General features: G+C 37.2%; 1 protein-coding gene across 4 annotated transcripts in view; it reads left to right on the top strand.

Annotated features, from left to right (window-relative positions):
- CACNB2 (calcium voltage-gated channel auxiliary subunit beta 2) overlaps positions 1 to 13,618 on the top strand; it is a 224,748-nt gene extending 211,130 nt beyond the window's left edge. For 3 of the 4 annotated variants that reach the window (XM_030446526.1, XM_030446527.1, XM_008492698.2), the window contains 4 exons: positions 5,632 to 5,783; positions 6,460 to 6,555; positions 7,903 to 8,088; positions 12,762 to 13,618. In XM_030446526.1, coding sequence (XP_030302386.1) covers positions 5,632 to 5,783; positions 6,460 to 6,555; positions 7,903 to 8,088; positions 12,762 to 13,241 — 914 coding nt within the window. In that variant the 3' untranslated portion in view covers positions 13,242 to 13,618. Of the gene's footprint in view, positions 1 to 5,631; positions 5,784 to 6,459; positions 6,556 to 7,902; positions 8,089 to 9,489; positions 9,534 to 12,761 lie in introns of all 4 variants that reach the window. The other variant, XM_030446528.1, reaches the window with a different exon arrangement.
- Positions 13,619 to 18,244: the final 4,626 nt, after the last annotated feature.

The following is an 18,244-nucleotide window of genomic DNA, read 5'->3' as shown; positions in this document are numbered from 1 at the left end:
ATGCTTCCTTGACTATAAAGTAAAAATAAACCTAAAAGGGTGTTTGCTAAGATGTCTAATAATGCTTCCCTCCTCAGTGAGGCAGTGAAGCAGGAATGCAAAATTTGGATTTGACCAAGGCTATATATTCAGTCTAAAATCTCAAGAACCTAATTTAGTTCAAAGCAGAGAAAAAAGATGGCCAATGTGTTATGGAAAAATTCTGATTGATTCTTTATAGCTTATCAAGATAGCTGGGAGGACTCTCTAGAAAACTCACTTGCAGGTATTAAATCTTCAGATATGATAAAGTAATCTGCTAAATGTGAAGACCTATTGAACCAAAATGCTCAAATATAGCAGCCAAGAGCTTTTGGAGTTATCATGAGTATGTGGCTACATCTAGTTTTAAGCACTGATGGAGAAATAGTAGCATGAAGATCCTGAACTTGTTAGAATTTTTCAGCCTTACATGTTTCAAAATGCTCTTTGATCTGTCTGGCCCAGTTTGTGGGGTTTTCTGTTAACATCTAAGGGCAGAGTCTATAATTCTCCAGGTAGTTCTGCTCTTGAAGTTTGCTACTAACTTCTAACTCATGAATACTTTTTTGATACAGTATTAGCAAAATATTTTAATGAAAATTTCTGGGTGCTTACAGTGGTCCTGAGGGGAAATGTATATTTTTGATTTCTGTAAACGGGAGGTAACTCTCAGCAATATTTCGTCGTGATTCTGCACTGAAGTACATATGATTTATGACTGTCTGGAAACAATAGGTTCTAGAGACAAAGCAACATAGTAGTGGGTTAGAGAATTTTTTTAAGGTCTCACATATCTGCACAATAACCAAGGTGCCTAAATAAGTATATGAAATATTTTTAGCAAATTAGCTGTTTGCTTAAGAACATACTTTGCTTCCCTTAAAACTCTTCATACCTGTAGGCTGAATTGATCCAGTATTTTTTTCTTTCTCCTAGGCTCATGGAACAGATGAAAGTTGGTGTCTGTGTCCTCATTTTATCTGAGGCTAAGGGTTTGGGTTGTTTCCCCAAAATGCCAAGAAGTCTGGCTTCCTTTCTGTTCTCTTCTAACAGAGGAATGAGCTCATAATATCCATCACCATGACAGGGCTATGATCACCTTTATGATACTTGTCAGTTGGTCCTGCTGAGTCTTACACACTTTGCATAATAATTGAACTTTTCCTGGAAAAAAAAAAAATGAAATCCACATGTTTTGCCTCCCACTCTAAGCATCAGGCTACAGAGTCAGTCTCTCCCCCACTCAGTGAGTACACGAATGTTTTGCGAGTGGTTCACCATCAGCAGGAGGCAATGAAGTGGTTCCACATGGTATCTGTAAGAAAGTCTGACCATTTTTATTGGCTTTTGTACTGAACAAAACTACAAACATAAACTTACTTAATGTCTATGTATGGACCAGACCTATAAAAGCCTATAGGACTCTAGGCTGAGTAATGAGGCATGGTGCAGAAATACCCAAGTTAGCAGAAGCATGGGAAGTTCCTCTACTACAATCTATGCAAAGACACTTGCTTGGTTTCCTCGGCAAAATAAATATTAGATTACTTCTTTGCCCTGTCTTACTGTCCCAATTACTTGCTAAAAGAGTGTGGGAGAGTTAATGAAGGAAGCAGTGCTATGCTGCCTCACAACACCTTCTGGAGCAGCTGTGACTCTACCTGATGCAGTGGTCTCAGGGCAGTGCTCCCCTCTGTTGTGCTCCTCCACACGTGGTTGTGCTGCAGTCTGCTGATTTCCAGCTTTTCTATTCATAGGCCACTAGATTTACTTCCAATTTAAACCTGGTGTAAGAGGTTCCATGAACGCTATCATTTTCTTAGCTCAGAGAAATGGGGGAGGAAGTAGCCATTTTCATCTGGTAATTAGTATTTTAAAATTACACTATCTGGCTTATATTTTCATGTTATTGCAATATTGAATTTCAGGACATGGTAGTGCATTATAAATAGACCATGGTTATGTTGAAGTTTCCAAGCATCACACTGTATCTGTAAATACCACTTGGACATGTGTGTACATTGAAGGCTGTCTGAATTCTGTCTACATGGAGCCTCAGCAGGCAGAAAGAGGAAAATCCTTCTTTCCAGCAGCATCTCACCCCACAGCTCCCCTTCAGTGGAGCCCAGACATGAGTGCCAGGTGGAACAGCAGACATGCTCCTCTCCTTTCTGCTTTTTCCCTCACAGGAGCCCCATCTGTTAGGCATGAGTAACACATGCAGCCACTTTTCCTGGAAAATACTGTCATCCTCCCACTCCCACCCTCCCCTTTTTATGTAACAAGCTAATGGCTAAGGGATGTGGCTGAGCCCAAGGAAGCGCATGTATATTCACAAAACTACATTTCTGTTAGAAAATTGATAAAATCAGATATAATCCAGTTATCTTCTGACCCATTGCCTGAGGACTAAGCTTCCCTCTTACATCCTTACATTCCTCTCCAAGATGTTTTCCCCCTTAACTGAGTATGTTGGAGGAGAGTCACGGAGGCTTCTGCTCACAGCATTGCTACTGGAATAGGGTGGGAGACCTAATCCTGCCTGGAGACCATGAGGCTGAATCTCCCTGCCTGGGGAAGGAATAGAGCCAGCTGTACCCTGCCCAGCATGACCTGCTGTTAGCTGCCTTCCTACCCAGGAATGCCTTTGGTGCTTGAAGGGAGCAAAAGAGAAGATGAGAAGAAGTCAAGCACTAACTTACTTGTTTTTTCTCAGTGCCTTGATCTGGACTGCTCACATAACTTGTAGCTTTCTGAACTACCCTCAATAGCGTCTTGGTCTTTCCACTTTGTATTCAGCAAGCACAGGAATCTAATATAGTCTGGGATAGCCTGCTGTGGCCAAATTCCAGATTAGTGCACATTCTGATTAGTGCAATACCTAATGTAGACACTTCAGTGATTTTGCCCACAATAAAAGTATGTGCATACACACACTCTCACATACTAAAATTTAAAATTTTATTTCTGTCAAGATTTACTTCTTAATCAAGAGGTGTGTGAGTGCAATTCAGTAGTCATCATTACCTTTTTTTTTTTTTCTTTCATTTTCTTGGATTTCAGATGTGACTCATCCATTTCTCATCTGTTTTTTGGGTTTTTTCTTTTGTGCAATGTTTTCTATGTGCTTTTAGGGCATTGGGTTTATATAGCATATTTGTTTCTTTTGATTTTGTTTTGGAATTCCTGAGGGTTCCTTAAGCTCTAATTTCTTTAATTATGTTATTGAAATTCAATTATTAATTATCTTGAAGTATCCAGGGGATAAGGACCTCTTCATCAGTCTCTGTGGTATTTTTTTCATCCATTCTTGCCTGGAAAGGTAGAGGCCCAACCTGTTAGTTCATCAACATGCAGCGTAGTTCCTTGAACTCTTCTCCTATACCCAAGTTAAGAAAAACAAATGGTGAAGTACTTTTTAATTAATGGGAAAGATATCTTTACAGCTTTGGACTTATCTGGAAATTGTTGGTTCATAGTTACCTACAATTATTGCTCTGTGTGTATTTCACAGTAGAAGATACCCTGAGGCATTCTCTGCCCTGGCAAAGAGTTGTCTCAAAAAGTTAGCAGGAAATCTGGTTCACAGAGATGTATTCTGTGCTGGCAGAAAAGTGCTCCCAGCAGTGTAGCAAACACTGCTCCCTCAGACAAAATTATGATACACTGGCAAAAAGACAGACTTTGCTGGTTATAAATTGCCTTCAGTAAGATTTTTTAGCAGTCTGAAATGGTCTTAAAATGGTAAATTGACCGATATTGTTATACTGACTGAAGTGTTGAACCTGGGTTGAAATTGCACCAAACTCATCATCAGAACAGTATGATGAATTGTCTCTGATATTTTTATTTTAGTTGTCATTCGGACTTAAATTAGGGATAGAGTACTGACTATCTTCTACTAAGTCACTGACAAAATGGTATTAATTCACTCCAACAATATCTCGATGAAACTAAGTTGCAGAAAATGTAATCATCAATGTGCCAAGAACCATCAGCAGTTGTGCCTTCAAAAGCTTGGTCCTAATTCAGACAGCAGCTGGGCCACAGTGCTTTTATTGACAAGCCAGAAAATGCACACTGATGCTTTCCATACCAGCATGCTGTGCACATCTCTCAGCCTGCTGACTGATTGGCATCTCCTCAGACAAAGTTTGAGAAAGCTACAGATGGAGATGATATCTGATACATCCAAAAATCAACCTCTTTCAATAGAGAACATGGTATATAGATTTTCTGATGGCCATTGAAGATGTTACTTCATTTATGAAATGATCATATTAGTCACCTGAGCTAAATAGAGACAAGCTGGGATGCTTTGCACTTTCTTGGGAATTTTGCAACCTTATAATGGCAACTCATTTATTCAGTTGCTACTCTAAGATAACAAAAATCAATCTCTTCACACCTCTTGAAAGAGACCATTCACTATAGAAAACTCTCTAGACAGATCAGATAAAAGGGGATTTCAAGAAAAAAAAAAAAAAAGGCTTGTGCCAGCAATAATAGATAAAATGCTGCAGCATAATTTAAAAAAAAAATAATAAATAAGATTTTGGTAACTTCCATTGATATTTAAGTCTCTGCTGGTTACCTTCTAACATTTTCTTTGAATGGGCTAGGCATCTGATCTGGGTTTTGTTCATGGAGTGTGCATGACCTTTAAAGGGAGACCTGTAATAATTAGAGTCTTGTCTGGCCCTATAAGTTTCTTTATAGACTTGAACGAATCATCCAACTTCTGTAATTTCTCTGTGAAGTCAGCTGATAGCAAGATTTAGCAGGAAAATGTGATTCCATTCCAAGGGTTATTTTGCTATTATAAGATTGAGTTTTGTTTTATTTGGGAACAAAGACAGTTTCTACATCACTTGTAAAAGCAGATGCAGTCCATGTGTCTTGCAGAGATTTTACTGCTGTTGGGCAGGGTGCTGAGGAACTGGAAGCATGAGTTACTGGAAGCCAAAATGATTTTTCCTGGGAAAATCACCTTTCCAGGGCTTCCAGGGTTGTGAAGGTACCATAGCATTATCTGGATATTGAGGCTTTTATAAAAGTGTTTTACACATAGTTATGGAATTTTTATTAGGATACCAGACTGAGGCCAGTATATGAAAGAAGCTTTCCAGAGCTTTGGCAAGTTGAAGTAAATGAGAAAACAGGAGCTTCTCCTGGTAATATTGACACCTCAGTATATCTTAATGCCTATCTCAGGCACTCCAGTTGATGCTAAGTAGGATTAAAGTCTAAACTGAAATTGTTTACAGTAGGGAACTAATGGCATAGTAAGATTACCATGTGATACAGCAGGCATTCTTACCTCTGTTTTTTCTTACATAAATGGACTAGGGTCTTGTAAGACAGTGTTAAAAGTATCTCTCCAGGCTGGGACTGCAGGAGGTGATGGAGGTGCAAGAGGCAAGGAGTGCTGCCTGTAAGGGCAACAAACCCTTATTAATGTTGTATTTGTTTCCCTAGCATTCCAGGGACATGCACTGCTAACAACTCCTGCCAGCCTGAGGAGGAGCACCAGTCTGTCACACTTTTACGTTTCTTAAAACTAATCACCTAGTAATATTTTCATAACTCTTATTTTCTACTTATCTGCAGCTGAAGTTCAAAGTGAAATTGAACGGATTTTCGAGTTAGCTAGGACTCTACAGTTGGTAGTTCTTGATGCTGATACCATTAACCACCCAGCTCAACTAAGCAAAACCTCTCTGGCTCCCATTATAGTATATGTGAAGATTTCTTCTCCAAAGGTAAATATTTAACTGATATTCATGCTTTTTCAGTCTTTTCACCTTCTTTTTTTCTATATAGTTTTTTTTGTTTGTTTTTTTTAATATATATATAGTTTTTGGGGTTTTTTTTTGGGGGGGGGAGTCATAATTGCAGATAATCTCATGTCCTCAAAGTTTAGATCTGTATATTGTTATTGCTTCCCTTTGGATGGTGAAATACTCTTAATAAAAAAAGCATCTTAGCTCTAGTGTTACCAAAACCCATTTTGAAAAAGGCAATGATTTTTTTTAAATTGTGCTTTTAGTACAAATTATGTAAGTAAAACTAACAGTTTGCTGAATCAAAACAATGCTGAAATGAAAGATTTTCACATAAGGACTATCAGACTGATTGGTAAACTTTGACATCTTCTGCTAATGTAACCCTTCTTTCTGTGAAAATACCTGCACAAAGAAGAGGCGTTTTGCAGAGGAGAAAAAAATTATGGGAAGAGAACCCAGGAGAAAAATTAAAGAATTTCAACTTAGACACAAACAAAACCAGAAGCAGCAGAGGAAAATAGGAGGGGAATTTTTAATACTCATGGAATTTGTTTGGTTGAAGAGGACAGTTAAAATTTAAACATTTTAAGGGGTTATATTTGCAACTTAAGTCTGAACTTACTCAGTTTTATTAATGTCTTATTTTTCACAGGTTTTACAGAGGTTAATAAAATCTCGAGGGAAATCTCAGGCCAAACACCTTAATGTTCAGATGGTGGCAGCTGATAAACTGGCACAGTGTCCTCCTGTGAGTTACTGTTCATTTATATCTTGTCTTCAAGAGGTGCCTTTTTCAAGCACGAGGTTAATTACATGATTTATGGATTTGCTTGCCCTCTTCTTGCCATATTTCACTGCTGTTTTTGTTTGGAGAAAACATCCTGAAGTCTCTGGGCTCTGCACAAGGGCATAGGGAAAAGACCCAGTCCTAGTCACAAGCAGTTATTAGGATGTGTAGTGGTACATTAACCACTTGCACAAATGAAGCATTTGTTTTACTAGATTATTATTCTAGGATTGTGGGTCACAAGTTGAACCCTCTTCATCTAAAAATGCACCCCACCAAAAAAAATGTGCTTTGTCTCTGGCAGTTTAGGATAAGGCTGGTAGTTTGAGTCACCACAGCCCATCACTACTGGCATTCTTGGTCACGGTATTGGCAAAGAGCTGCGAGGTACTTCATAGCTGAGAGCTCTGCAGATCTTTTATTGATGTGCACTTAACCAAATTCTCTCAGTTTCTACCTATAAAGTGGAGATTATGAGACCCCAGCTGTGTTTTAAATGTGGCAAGCATTATTACCTGAATAGTCAGTAGTCAAAAGTATGGATAAAAGACCAGAAGATGAAGGTTCTGTTTGGTTACAGATATCGGAATTTTCCATAGTTATGGAGCCAAGTGAGAGGAATGTTTTCCTTATTTAAGTTCAGATATATCAGTTAAGAGAATAGTCTCCTCAGGTCCCTAAAAACTCAAAGAATGCTAGAGACTTGTGTAGACTCTCCAAGCTGCCTTCAAGAGTGCCTGTCTCCCTCACCAGGGAGGGAAGGAATCTCACCTCCTAACTTTAGATGGGTTAAGTGAGACCATGTGGCTAATCTCATAGCTAATATTTGTACAAAACTTGGAAACTGGATAATTTCTTACTGTCATTAGTTAATGGTCTTAGTTTCTCTTAGTTTTCTCATTATGATTCTATATATGGGGAGTTAATCCCTTTTCTTGAAATTCCACTTTTTTCCAATAGCTATAAACTTCAATATTTAGTCTTTCTTAAGATTAAAACTTAGCTCCTCTTTGAATTTTAAGATTTTTCAAGCTGCCTCTTCCTGTCTTCATTGGCTGTTTGTGCATTACTAAGTGGAAGTTATGAGGACTTGCTTTAGCAACTGTAACATTAGTGCTAGTTATGATTGCTATGTTTTGTATCAATTGCATAAACACACAAAAAAACCCCACAAAAAAGTTGAAATATCTTAACATGAATATTAGAAATGTGGTTCTTTGTTGATAAATGGAAAGTGTGGTCAACAATATCTCTAGCTGATCTCCCTTTAGTTGATGGTGATTCTCACTAAAACCTTTCCTTTATTAGGAAATGTTCGATGTAATTCTTGATGAGAACCAGCTTGAAGATGCTTGTGAGCACCTTGCTGATTATCTGGAAGCCTACTGGAAGGCCACACATCCAGCTAGCAGCAATCCTCCTAACCAGCTTCTCACTCGCACACTTGCAACAGCCACTCTTCCTATTAGCCCAGGTCCAAATATTAATTTACAGGTACAGTTTTTATGCCATCTGTCCTTTCTTTTCTATCAAGTTCTTCATCTTCCTAAACCCAGTGGTAGTCTGTTACTAGAAAATGCTGAATATATCTTACTGAAGTTGATAGAGTAAGCTTTTTCAGTAGACATTTACCCATTTTCAGTATAAAAAGTAAATACAGGCACACTAGTGTTATTGCTATTGTATTTAAAGAAGCATGTGTTTACATATTGACTGGGGGGCTGATTTTGATTCTGAGGACTAAGTCAGACTGACTGAAAACATATGGTGATGTTAAATGGAATACTTAAGATTTTACTGTGTCCAGGACACCACTGTGACAGAAAAATGTGCATCAGCCACCAGAAGCGTTTTATAGTCGGCCATATGGAACCCAATCACAGGGCTAATGCTCTGCATGTTACTGCCTCTGGTAACTCTCTGACTGATGGGCACACTACCACTAGGAGGCAAATCCAAGCCCCAGAGGCCCTGCATGACACAAGAGGTTATGCACAGAGCAGATCCACAAATATTGGAGGGAATCTGTTCCTATCTTCCCACAGGCTTTAGAGTTGTACAGGTTGAGAATGACCGACTGTATTAGGGAAGTCTCAAGGTCAAAGTGGCCCTTCCGGTGTTTCCTTTGTTCTTTCTTTCATTGGCCATCAATTGCTCTGAGAAGTACACACTTCCTTCAAGCCAGACTCATATGTAAAACCAAGTCACACTGCATGATGTGCAAAAAGACCTTGAGATTCTCTGTGTTCTGCAAGGTACTGCGTAGTGAGCCAGGAAAAAGAGGCTTCATTCTGACCTCTGCACTGACCTACCTGTTGATTTTGAGTATATTTTGTCTCCTCTTTTCTCCTCCAACTTTTTATTTACATAACTGTATTCAGGTTTTTAGCATAAGAAGATTCTTTTATATGTGTTGTGTAGTATGAAATGAGGTCTTTAAAGATGCTACTTCATTATAAATAGTAAGTGATGCCTTGAGGCACAGGACATCACAGTGGGAGTTAAAATACATATGTCCCAGCCCAAATAATGGCTTACTACATCTAAATTTCAATCTACATTCCTTATAAGCCCATAAGTTATGTATAGATATCAATTAGAATTCATAGCTTTGGCTAAGAAAAATGCCTCCTTTTAGAAAATCAAAGAAAAATACATATCTGCACCCAAATTAAAATGAAAAAAGAAAAAAAAAAGGGTTTGATATTTATGGTCTTGCAAAAAACTTTTTTGTGTCATTTATTTCCCATTAGAAGACTACAGACTTGACAGGTTAGTTATTTAAGAAAAATTGCTTCAGCCATCTTGCAGGCTATCTCCTCTTGCTTTCAAAAGCAATTGCAAGAAAAGGGATTGTAAGCTATAGTTCATTTCTCCCTTTTTTTCTGTCCTCAGAGTTGAAACACCCTGAAAATTTTCTGAGCTGGAAGAATTTCTGAGTATGAAATTCAATATTGTTATATGCAGTCTTGCTAGATAAACTTTCTTTGCTTTGCAGATGTGTTTATTGTTTTGCTGAATTACTTTTTATGCCTTCTGGGTGTGGATTTACAGTTCACTTACTCATTTTATTAACCTCATTCTCTGGAGGAGCTATACAGAGTTCTAATGACACTTTTCTGAATGTTGTGCTATCTCCTTACAAATTAACATAAGGACTAAAAATGAGAATGTATTTGCAGTCTCACAGTTTGTTTGTAGGTCTACTAATCCAAATGTGTGAAGCAACAGGGGTCCCTTATGGAACATAGCACTTTACTGTTCCTTTTGTTCCATTTTCCTATGATACATTTTCAGCTGACATTTCAAACCAGAACCTGTCATGGGCTTGGAATAGAGGGGGCTTATTTTCTAATCATGGTGGCTGAGCCCATTTTCTCAAAAGTTCCAAGACCCTCTATTTGGAGAATTCAGCCTACATCTTTGCTGGTTTTGTGGTCTGCTCTGCAGAGAAAACCAAAACATGCATTTGGTGTGGAGAGGACATGTCCATTTGAATTACTCTCCCCTGGGTCCAATGCAGCACCCCTTTGCCATGAGATGTAATTGGGATTTTTGCAATTTTTCATTCCCAAGTGTACATTTCAATGAGAGATTTGTGTTGCCAGCTGCCAGTATGATGTTTTTAGAGTGTGTTGCTCACTTGTGTGCATTGCATGGCACAAGGTGCTTGAAAGTGTGAGGCCTCCTAGGACTGTCTGACATGAAGTTGGTGAGCACCATGCACCTCCTATCTATCTGATGGAGAGTTTTGGAAGAAAGTGCCCTGACAACTCTTCTCAGGTTTCCTCTTGTAGGGAAACAGTTGGTTAATTCCAAAAAGAAGACTGGAGCAGCCTCACATACATGTGGTACATGCAATTAGGGGCCACTAGATGAAAACAGGGAGCAATCCAAACTGGTTGTGTGGACACAATCTTCTCTCTCTCCTCTTTCAACGCTGCTCAGACTTCTTTCCAAGGGCCCCTATTTCTTTGAAATTACAACCCAAATAATGAAATAGACAGCTCAGACTTTCTGTTTTAGGGAAAGAACCTTACGAGATTGGACTTTAACATTCCTGCACTGTGGAATCTAAGCAAATCAGAGCCCTTATTTGGTTAAGAACCACAAAACCAGACTCTAATCCACATTCAAACATTACCTGCTCAGTGTTCCATTATCAGCAGCAAATTTGCCCATAAATCCCAAAAGTCCTAACACTATTCTGATATTGCAGATACTGGTTCTAAATTTATTGATTTTTCTCCTCCACATGTACTCATCATAGCAAGGATGCATCTGAGTTTATAAAAGGAGGATTCTGTTCTAAGCACGTTCAAATTTTGCATTTGTTTTCAAACCACAGCAATGAGATTTTATTAGTTACAGTTATATCTATAGGCACATCTGTATTTGACATACGACCACACGAGAATGAAAGGATTTCACATATGTACCCAGTTTAAGTGCCTTAAAAACTGTCATGGTTGTCAACTAATGAAAATGGTTTTACATGTTTCAAAGGCATTGTTTTAGACCCTTTAGCCTTTCACTTTCTACTTCACCTCCGTTGAGTCATTGCTATTCACCTTGAACACCTCTATTTCTGTTTACAGTGTCTACATTTATTTTCTAACAAATCAGAATCATCCTAAGAATCATAAAAAAAAAAAAAAAAAAAAAAAAAAAAAAAAAAAAAAAAAAAAAAAAAGAACAAAGAAGAGAAATTTGTCCACTGTTTCTTTTACTTTGTTCTTATCTGTACTGTTTATTTCAAATTAGGATATGGAGCAACAGCTTCTCTCTGGGAAGTTTACAGTGCAAAAAGTTATCTAAGAAAATAGAAATTTCTAAAATTTAACAAATTGCTGATTGGAAACATGTTGCTTTTTATAATTTTCCAATAAAATACAGATTTGTTCCTGTGCAATTTCCTGTCATTTTACTTTTTGGGTTGCTAGGAAACCCACTTGCCAGGATCTGTGGTTGAAGGATAAAATTTTCTGGTTCCCTTAGTTCTTTTCCCCAACATAAAAAGACAGAAAGAAGATATTCATGAGCTGCCCTGAAGGCAATCCTTATTTTTAGACAACTCTGAACACAGGAGGGCAAACCTTTGGTAAATTCCTAGTCTCACAGAAAAATGGCTACATTTCTGTTAAAACCTACTATAATTCTGTGCCAGTATGGAAGATTTTGTCTTGATGTTCTTCATCTCGTGTGAGAATCATCATTCAATTTTGCAAAAAACTTCTTAATATTTTGCAATTAAACTTGAAAAATCTGGCTGTGGTTTGGGAATAAAAGCAGGCTAATACATTGAAACTGTGAAACTAGTTCAATAATGCCACTTATTCATTTTGCAGTGATTTCAAAGCACTGTGCTGGTGAACAGTAGGTTTGATATTACCTGGTAAATTTTATTTCAGTCTTTTAATAGTAGTGGTGTGTTAGGAAATTCTTTAGCCAATAATATCGCTCTCCTACTGCTTTCCTTGGCAATGGTTTGTACTCTTGATCTCTTAAAATTATGAGGTCACAGTTTAATTTTTCATTACCATAAAGAAATTGAATTAATGCTGAGAAAAACAGGAGGTCAGTGATACTATTAGTATCATAATACAAACTTTATTCATACCAGATTCAATTGCAATGCTTTCTTTTAAAAAAAACAAACAAGCAATCAAACAAACAAAAAAAGCTACTCTACCAGAGCCAAGGTTTTGTACTTTGGTTCTTTGCTGGAATCCACATCCTCAGTCCCCTAAAGTCACTTTCCCATAGTGGCTGCTTCCAAGCAGGCATTTGTAAACTCTCAAAGTAGACCTGCCCTCTCCTGGTATGATAATTTTTCTGCAGTTTGCCCTGCTTCTGCAGATTCTTTTTTTCTGGAATATAGTAGGCAATTATTACTATCTGGAATAGTCAGAAACATCACAGATGAGAAGGTGTCACAGAATAACCTAAGTGCCACCCTCCGTTCTGGTTAGGAATTGTTTGTATTATAATACTGATTTTTCAGTAAAAGTTGAATTCTAACGTTGGGTTTTTTTCTAGTTTAGCTTCAAAGTGGATTGTTGTGTTCTTACATTATATTGGTTTCATGATGCTTTCTAGTTGAATTTGATATTAGGGAAGGTTTTTAAATGTGTACTTCATGAACTTACTGCTGGTTGTGATAGCAGGGATCTCAAGGAGACCAGAACGCAGTCCCTGAACGCAGCAGTTCACAAATTGAAGAGGAAGCGCGGGTTGAGCCCATCAAGAAATCCCAGCATCGCTCTTCCTCCAGCCAACACCACAACCATCGCAGTGGTGTCAGAGGCCTTCCCAGGCAAGAAACTTTTGACTCAGAAACACAAGACAGCAGAGATTCGGCTTATGTAGAGCCAAAGGAGGACTACTCACATGAGCACGGTGACCACTATGATTCTCACAGGGATCACAATCATAGAGACGAGTCCCACGGGAGCAGTGATCACAGACACAGAGAATCGAGGCATCGCTCAAAGGAGAGGGACCGCGAGCAGGACCACAATGAATGCAACAAACAGCGCAGTCGTCATAAATCAAGGGACCAATATTGTGACAAGGATGGCGAAGTGATATCGAAAAAACGTAACGACGCAGGAGAATGGAACAGGGATGTTTACATCCGTCAGTAACTTTTGTCTCCCGCAGTCTTGTGTTTCTCTCAAGTCTTGTAACAATGCCCCTTGAAAATATCTTTGGGTTCTTCATTGCAGAACATATGGTATCCTTCTGTATGCTGATTTGTACTGCTGTTGCGTGCATAGCAATAGCATGAAATAGAATATTCATATATTATTTTTTTGGTTAGTGCTATATGAATTAGCATAGTACAGCCACAGAGATCCTGATGTTGTACTATGCCATTTTTCAAGCTGTTTTTGGTAGCTGCCACTTGAACAATATCTGTTGCCATCAAGGTGTTGTGTTTTTTAAAAAAGGTATATTTGATGTTTAATAACTTCCCGTGTATTCAGCAAGCCAGAATCAGCACATAAAAAAAAAAAATCTAAAACTTTTTGTCTGCTCTGATTTTTAATTTGTATGCTCTTAATTTGCATATTGGTTTATGAGCTTGTACCTCTGGTGGTCTCCATTCAAAGACAGAATTCAGTCTTGCCTTACACACAGGGGATCATTAAAGTCAAAATCTATTTTCTATGTACTGGTACTGTGTACTGTCTATACAGTTTATAAATGTTATTTCTGCAGACACCTTCTTACTATATAAATTTGATCACACTGTTTTAGAGTCCTAATGCCCAGTCAGCAGATTTGCTTTTGAATTACTGGCAACTGGAATGAGCCTCATTTAGGAGATCTGTAACAGTGTTCAACCTAAATACTTTTTCTTCTGTAGCAGAAAGCTTATACTTACTGTAAATACAAATGAGTGCTTGAGATAAAGGGTCTAACTCTTATACCTTATGCTGTCCTTGCAAACTCAATTTTGCATTTTAAGTTTATGATAAAGAACTTACCACTATAAATTATTCTTCTCTGTACAGGTCACAAAGTTGCAATGGGCACAGCATAATTTTTGTTCTATTGTCAGAATAACAGAGCACATATGATGGAGGTGTGTATGTGAGTGGGTGGGCAGTGGATGGGAGTGTGTGTGCATGTGCATTGTAGGCAGGGAAGTGTGAGAATCTACTGAAGAAAACAAAGGTTATTTAAAAGCCCAACAAGTCTGTTTCTCATTCTGTCTATTAATTAAAAAAAAAAAAATCCAAATTGCAGTCAGGGAATATGAGGGAGTTTACTGACCCAGGGAACTGAGAAAGCATAAATCTGCTGGCTCTTTGTCGAGACTTCAGGAGAGTGAAAACAGGCAAATGTTACTGTGACTGTTTCACTGGAAATGTAAAATCTTTGTTCGTTTTAGTAAGAAAAGTTTACACAGCTTGTGGAGAGTTATTTTGTTGGAAAATAAATTTTTGTAGCTTCTCCATTTTTTCTACACTTGCCAATTTCTCTGCATTCCCACTGTGCAGCCAACTCACTGCTTTTCCTTCACCGAAACTGTTGTGCTGCTGGTAGAAAAAGGACTGTGACAAAATGCTCTGTTATGAGCTTGCTTAGAGGAAATGCATTGAAATCAAAGGGAGTGAACAGTTTGTTTTGCATTGAACACCTGTTGCACTGGTAAGTGGGGGGCAAATTCACTATGATTTTGACTACAGGTTCCATACCCTTGCCTAGTGTAAAAGCTGTTCTGCATCACATATTGTCTTTGTGGTATACTTTTTGTATTTCACTGTAAATAGCATATTATATAGACTGTAGTGGGAGAATAATTAATTTAGCTGGAAGCTCTTTTTATTTATTATTTTAAGCCTGGGAATATCAGCATTGCCTGATTTTTAATATCATTTTAGTGAAATGGGAAAGATGATAAATGGCAGATGCATGTTTTCTCCAGTCTCCTATTCCAGCATCCAATTCAGTTTAGTTCCATTAAATATACTTTGTCCTCATTCTCCCTCTTTTACTCCTCTTCCTGCTGTTTTATATGAATTTTTTGCAACAATGTAACAGGGTGAAATTCTGCTGTCAGGTTATTCCTACCAGTGCTGCTGACTATTGTGGTTATTCAAGAGTAGTATTGAATGAATATGAACAGTATGAACTGTGGAGATTACAAGGAAAAGGGTATTTCTTTAAACATTGCTAAATGTAGACAAAGGAAGTGTAGGTAAGTAGACTTGTTGTATTACTCAATGGATATATGAATATATAAACAGTGGCTTTTGATATGAGAGGATTTTTAGGGTATCTGTAGAAAATGACATAGAAAGGCTTTGGTGTTTTAATCAGATCAGACCACATGTAAATGGAAAAGAAGTTATACTGTCTTGCTTTATATAGTCTGGCTTTAGCTGTTTTACCAGCTTCAGTAAATGCTGTTGCTCCCTAAAACTGTTATTTGACAGCTATGTCCTCCAAGAAGTGATCTGTGAATTCCACTTCAAAATTTTTTCTTCCTTTTTTGTATATATACTTTTGCTCAAGAGACTGTTTATTTTCTACCTTTCTTAAAGTATTTTTTAAAGGAATTTTGGCATAATTTCAAACCAGTGAGTAGTGCATGAAGAGTATGAGGTAGGTAGCCATGTACAGACAAATACATGAGAAAAAAAGGAGCATCGTCCAAGACCTATTACGGCCTACATATTGATTTATAGAGCATAAGTATTACAAAAAAAAAAAGCAAGCATGACCCAGGCCAACTCATGAGGCTCATGTTTTATATAATGTTACTAGTTATGTATAGGGAACACACTAACAAACATCCATTTCTTAGGCAGACTCACTCAGTAGGTTTTTATTAGCCTTGCTAGGATATTTTCCTTCAGTTATTGTTTTAAGAGTGACAAGTTATTTGTTACAGGATGACCTAATGCACAATAACACCTGTCTGCTGAGCACTACTTGGAAAAGCACTTTAGCAGAATTATTTCCATAGAAGCTTTAAAAATACTGCAACTGGAGATCTTATCAGAGGTTATTGTGATGAAATGTCTGTACTAAGTGTTGCCAATAGAAAGTTTAATAGTGTTAGCATTAGGATAATAATTAGTTCATATTTCTGTATCTGGTTTCAAGAATTTTGAATCTGAGGAATAGTAAAGGACCTGATGAGCTCAAGAGTCTTCTTATATGTGGTACAAAACACCCCATAAAAATTCTATTAAAATGAGCTAAAAAGAAAATAAAACTAATGACAGAAAGGAAGGGAGGAGGATAAAATACTTAAGTGATATACAAGCCTTGTCAGTTCTCGCTCCATAATTTTCTGAAGAATTTCAGATTAGAGAAGGAATGGGATGTAGTTTAACATTTATATATATTTATGTTAGATGGTAACCTTATATTTTTGTATGTTTTTTCAAATTAATACACATCAGTGCTGTTCAGCAGCCCAAGTCTATACTTTTATCAGTTGTTTAGTGTCACACGGATATCATGGCAGAAAGAATTCTCAAGGAGGGACAGTAAGGAGGTGATAGTTAACAGTCTCCAGACCTGTTAAGGAGCAGGAAAGTGGTCATGAATAAGCTAACAGGTTTGTCCACAAGGACAGCATCTGTACAAGAGATGAAAGAAACTATTTTTACATAGACACATAAGTAACTGCCTAGAAATTAAAAAATGTACAGATCTATACAAAACTTTTCTCTACTACTCATATATTCATATTCTGTCTTGCATCAAGAGTTCAGAATTTGAGAAGTTTTTTTGCTTCTCAAGGTATGAAATTAAATAGCTATTTTATACTGAGGATTTAGCCCCAATTACAAAGACAGATTTTAAAGCTGTAATGAGTTTCAGGTGAGTACCTGGTCTGATGTCTGTAAACCCTTAACTTATAGCCCCTATTTTAGGTGGAGGGTAAGGAAATGAAATTGCACTCATCAAACTCTGAATAAAAGTAAAGACCTATTTTCAGTCTGTCTGCATATCAGGTTGCTCATCCTATACATGCCATCCCTCCCCAGGTCTAATACCCCTTAATACCTGCCGTGTTTTATAAATTTGTCACTAATTATCATTTTGAAGCTCCATTGGTTTCTAATGTCGTAATTCAGATTCTGTGACAACTGCAAGCATTTTAATACGTCCATTGTCATTTCCTCAGCTGGAATGCACTGAGTGGCATGATTGCTTTTTAACAATGTCTGTCTGAAGTAAAAAGGTTAGTATAAACCACATCCTGTGTCAGTTACTAAAGCCTCTTCAAGAGCTGTTTTGATTTGTGATTACATTTGACCTCTGACTGCTTTAACACATCAGGCTGAAAGCTATTTCCCAAATGCTTTTGACTTTAATTCCATTCCCTCCATAAAATTAAAGCACATTGCAAAAACTTTACTACATAGTCTAGAGAAATCATTTTTCAAAAAGACTGTAATATAACAATTCTGGTGTACATTTACTTATATTTATTGCTTTATTGCAGATCTTTCACCAAAAATTTAGTTGTTCTATCATCTGTAAAATATGTGGATGCCATTTTTATTATCAGTGCTTTAATGAAATGTTAGTCGATCAAATTTATTACTTAGCAATTTGTCTATAATTTATTTCCCCACTTTTATATAACAAACTCTTACATATGAGCTTACAGCAGTTTTATAGACAGTGTCTTTTTATAACTTAACCACCCTAGAGATGTGTTCCTACGCAGCCCCAAAAAAGATTTATATCAGATATAATAGAGATTAAGCTGGTTCTTCTAACTCATCCATGTTCTCTTTTCTTATTGTACTCTTAGCACTTTTTTTTATCATCCATACCTGCTCTGCAATGAATGCTAGCAGTACAAGTTGTGTGCTCATAAACTTTTTAGTCATGAGCAATTATACATAAAAAGAAGGTTCTTTCTTTCTTTATATTTTAAACTACCCACTCCAAAGAAATTTCCTGCTGATCACCATCACCAGCCTACTTCTTATTAAAATATTCTCTTTTCCTTAGCAAGCATATGAAATCCTATAATCCAAAACTGGTGGATGCCATGGCAGTGAAACAGAAAAAAGCTCTATAATAATTTCATACTTTACTAAGCTATCTATTTTAATATCTTTATATTGACCAAGATTAATATTTAGATTTGGCACTATTACTATTCACT

The sequence above is a fragment of the Calypte anna genome, chromosome 2 (assembly GCF_003957555.1).
Source record: "Calypte anna isolate BGI_N300 chromosome 2, bCalAnn1_v1.p, whole genome shotgun sequence".
NCBI lineage: Eukaryota > Metazoa > Chordata > Aves > Apodiformes > Trochilidae > Calypte > Calypte anna.
This window is presented reverse-complemented; position numbering and strand designations above follow the sequence as displayed.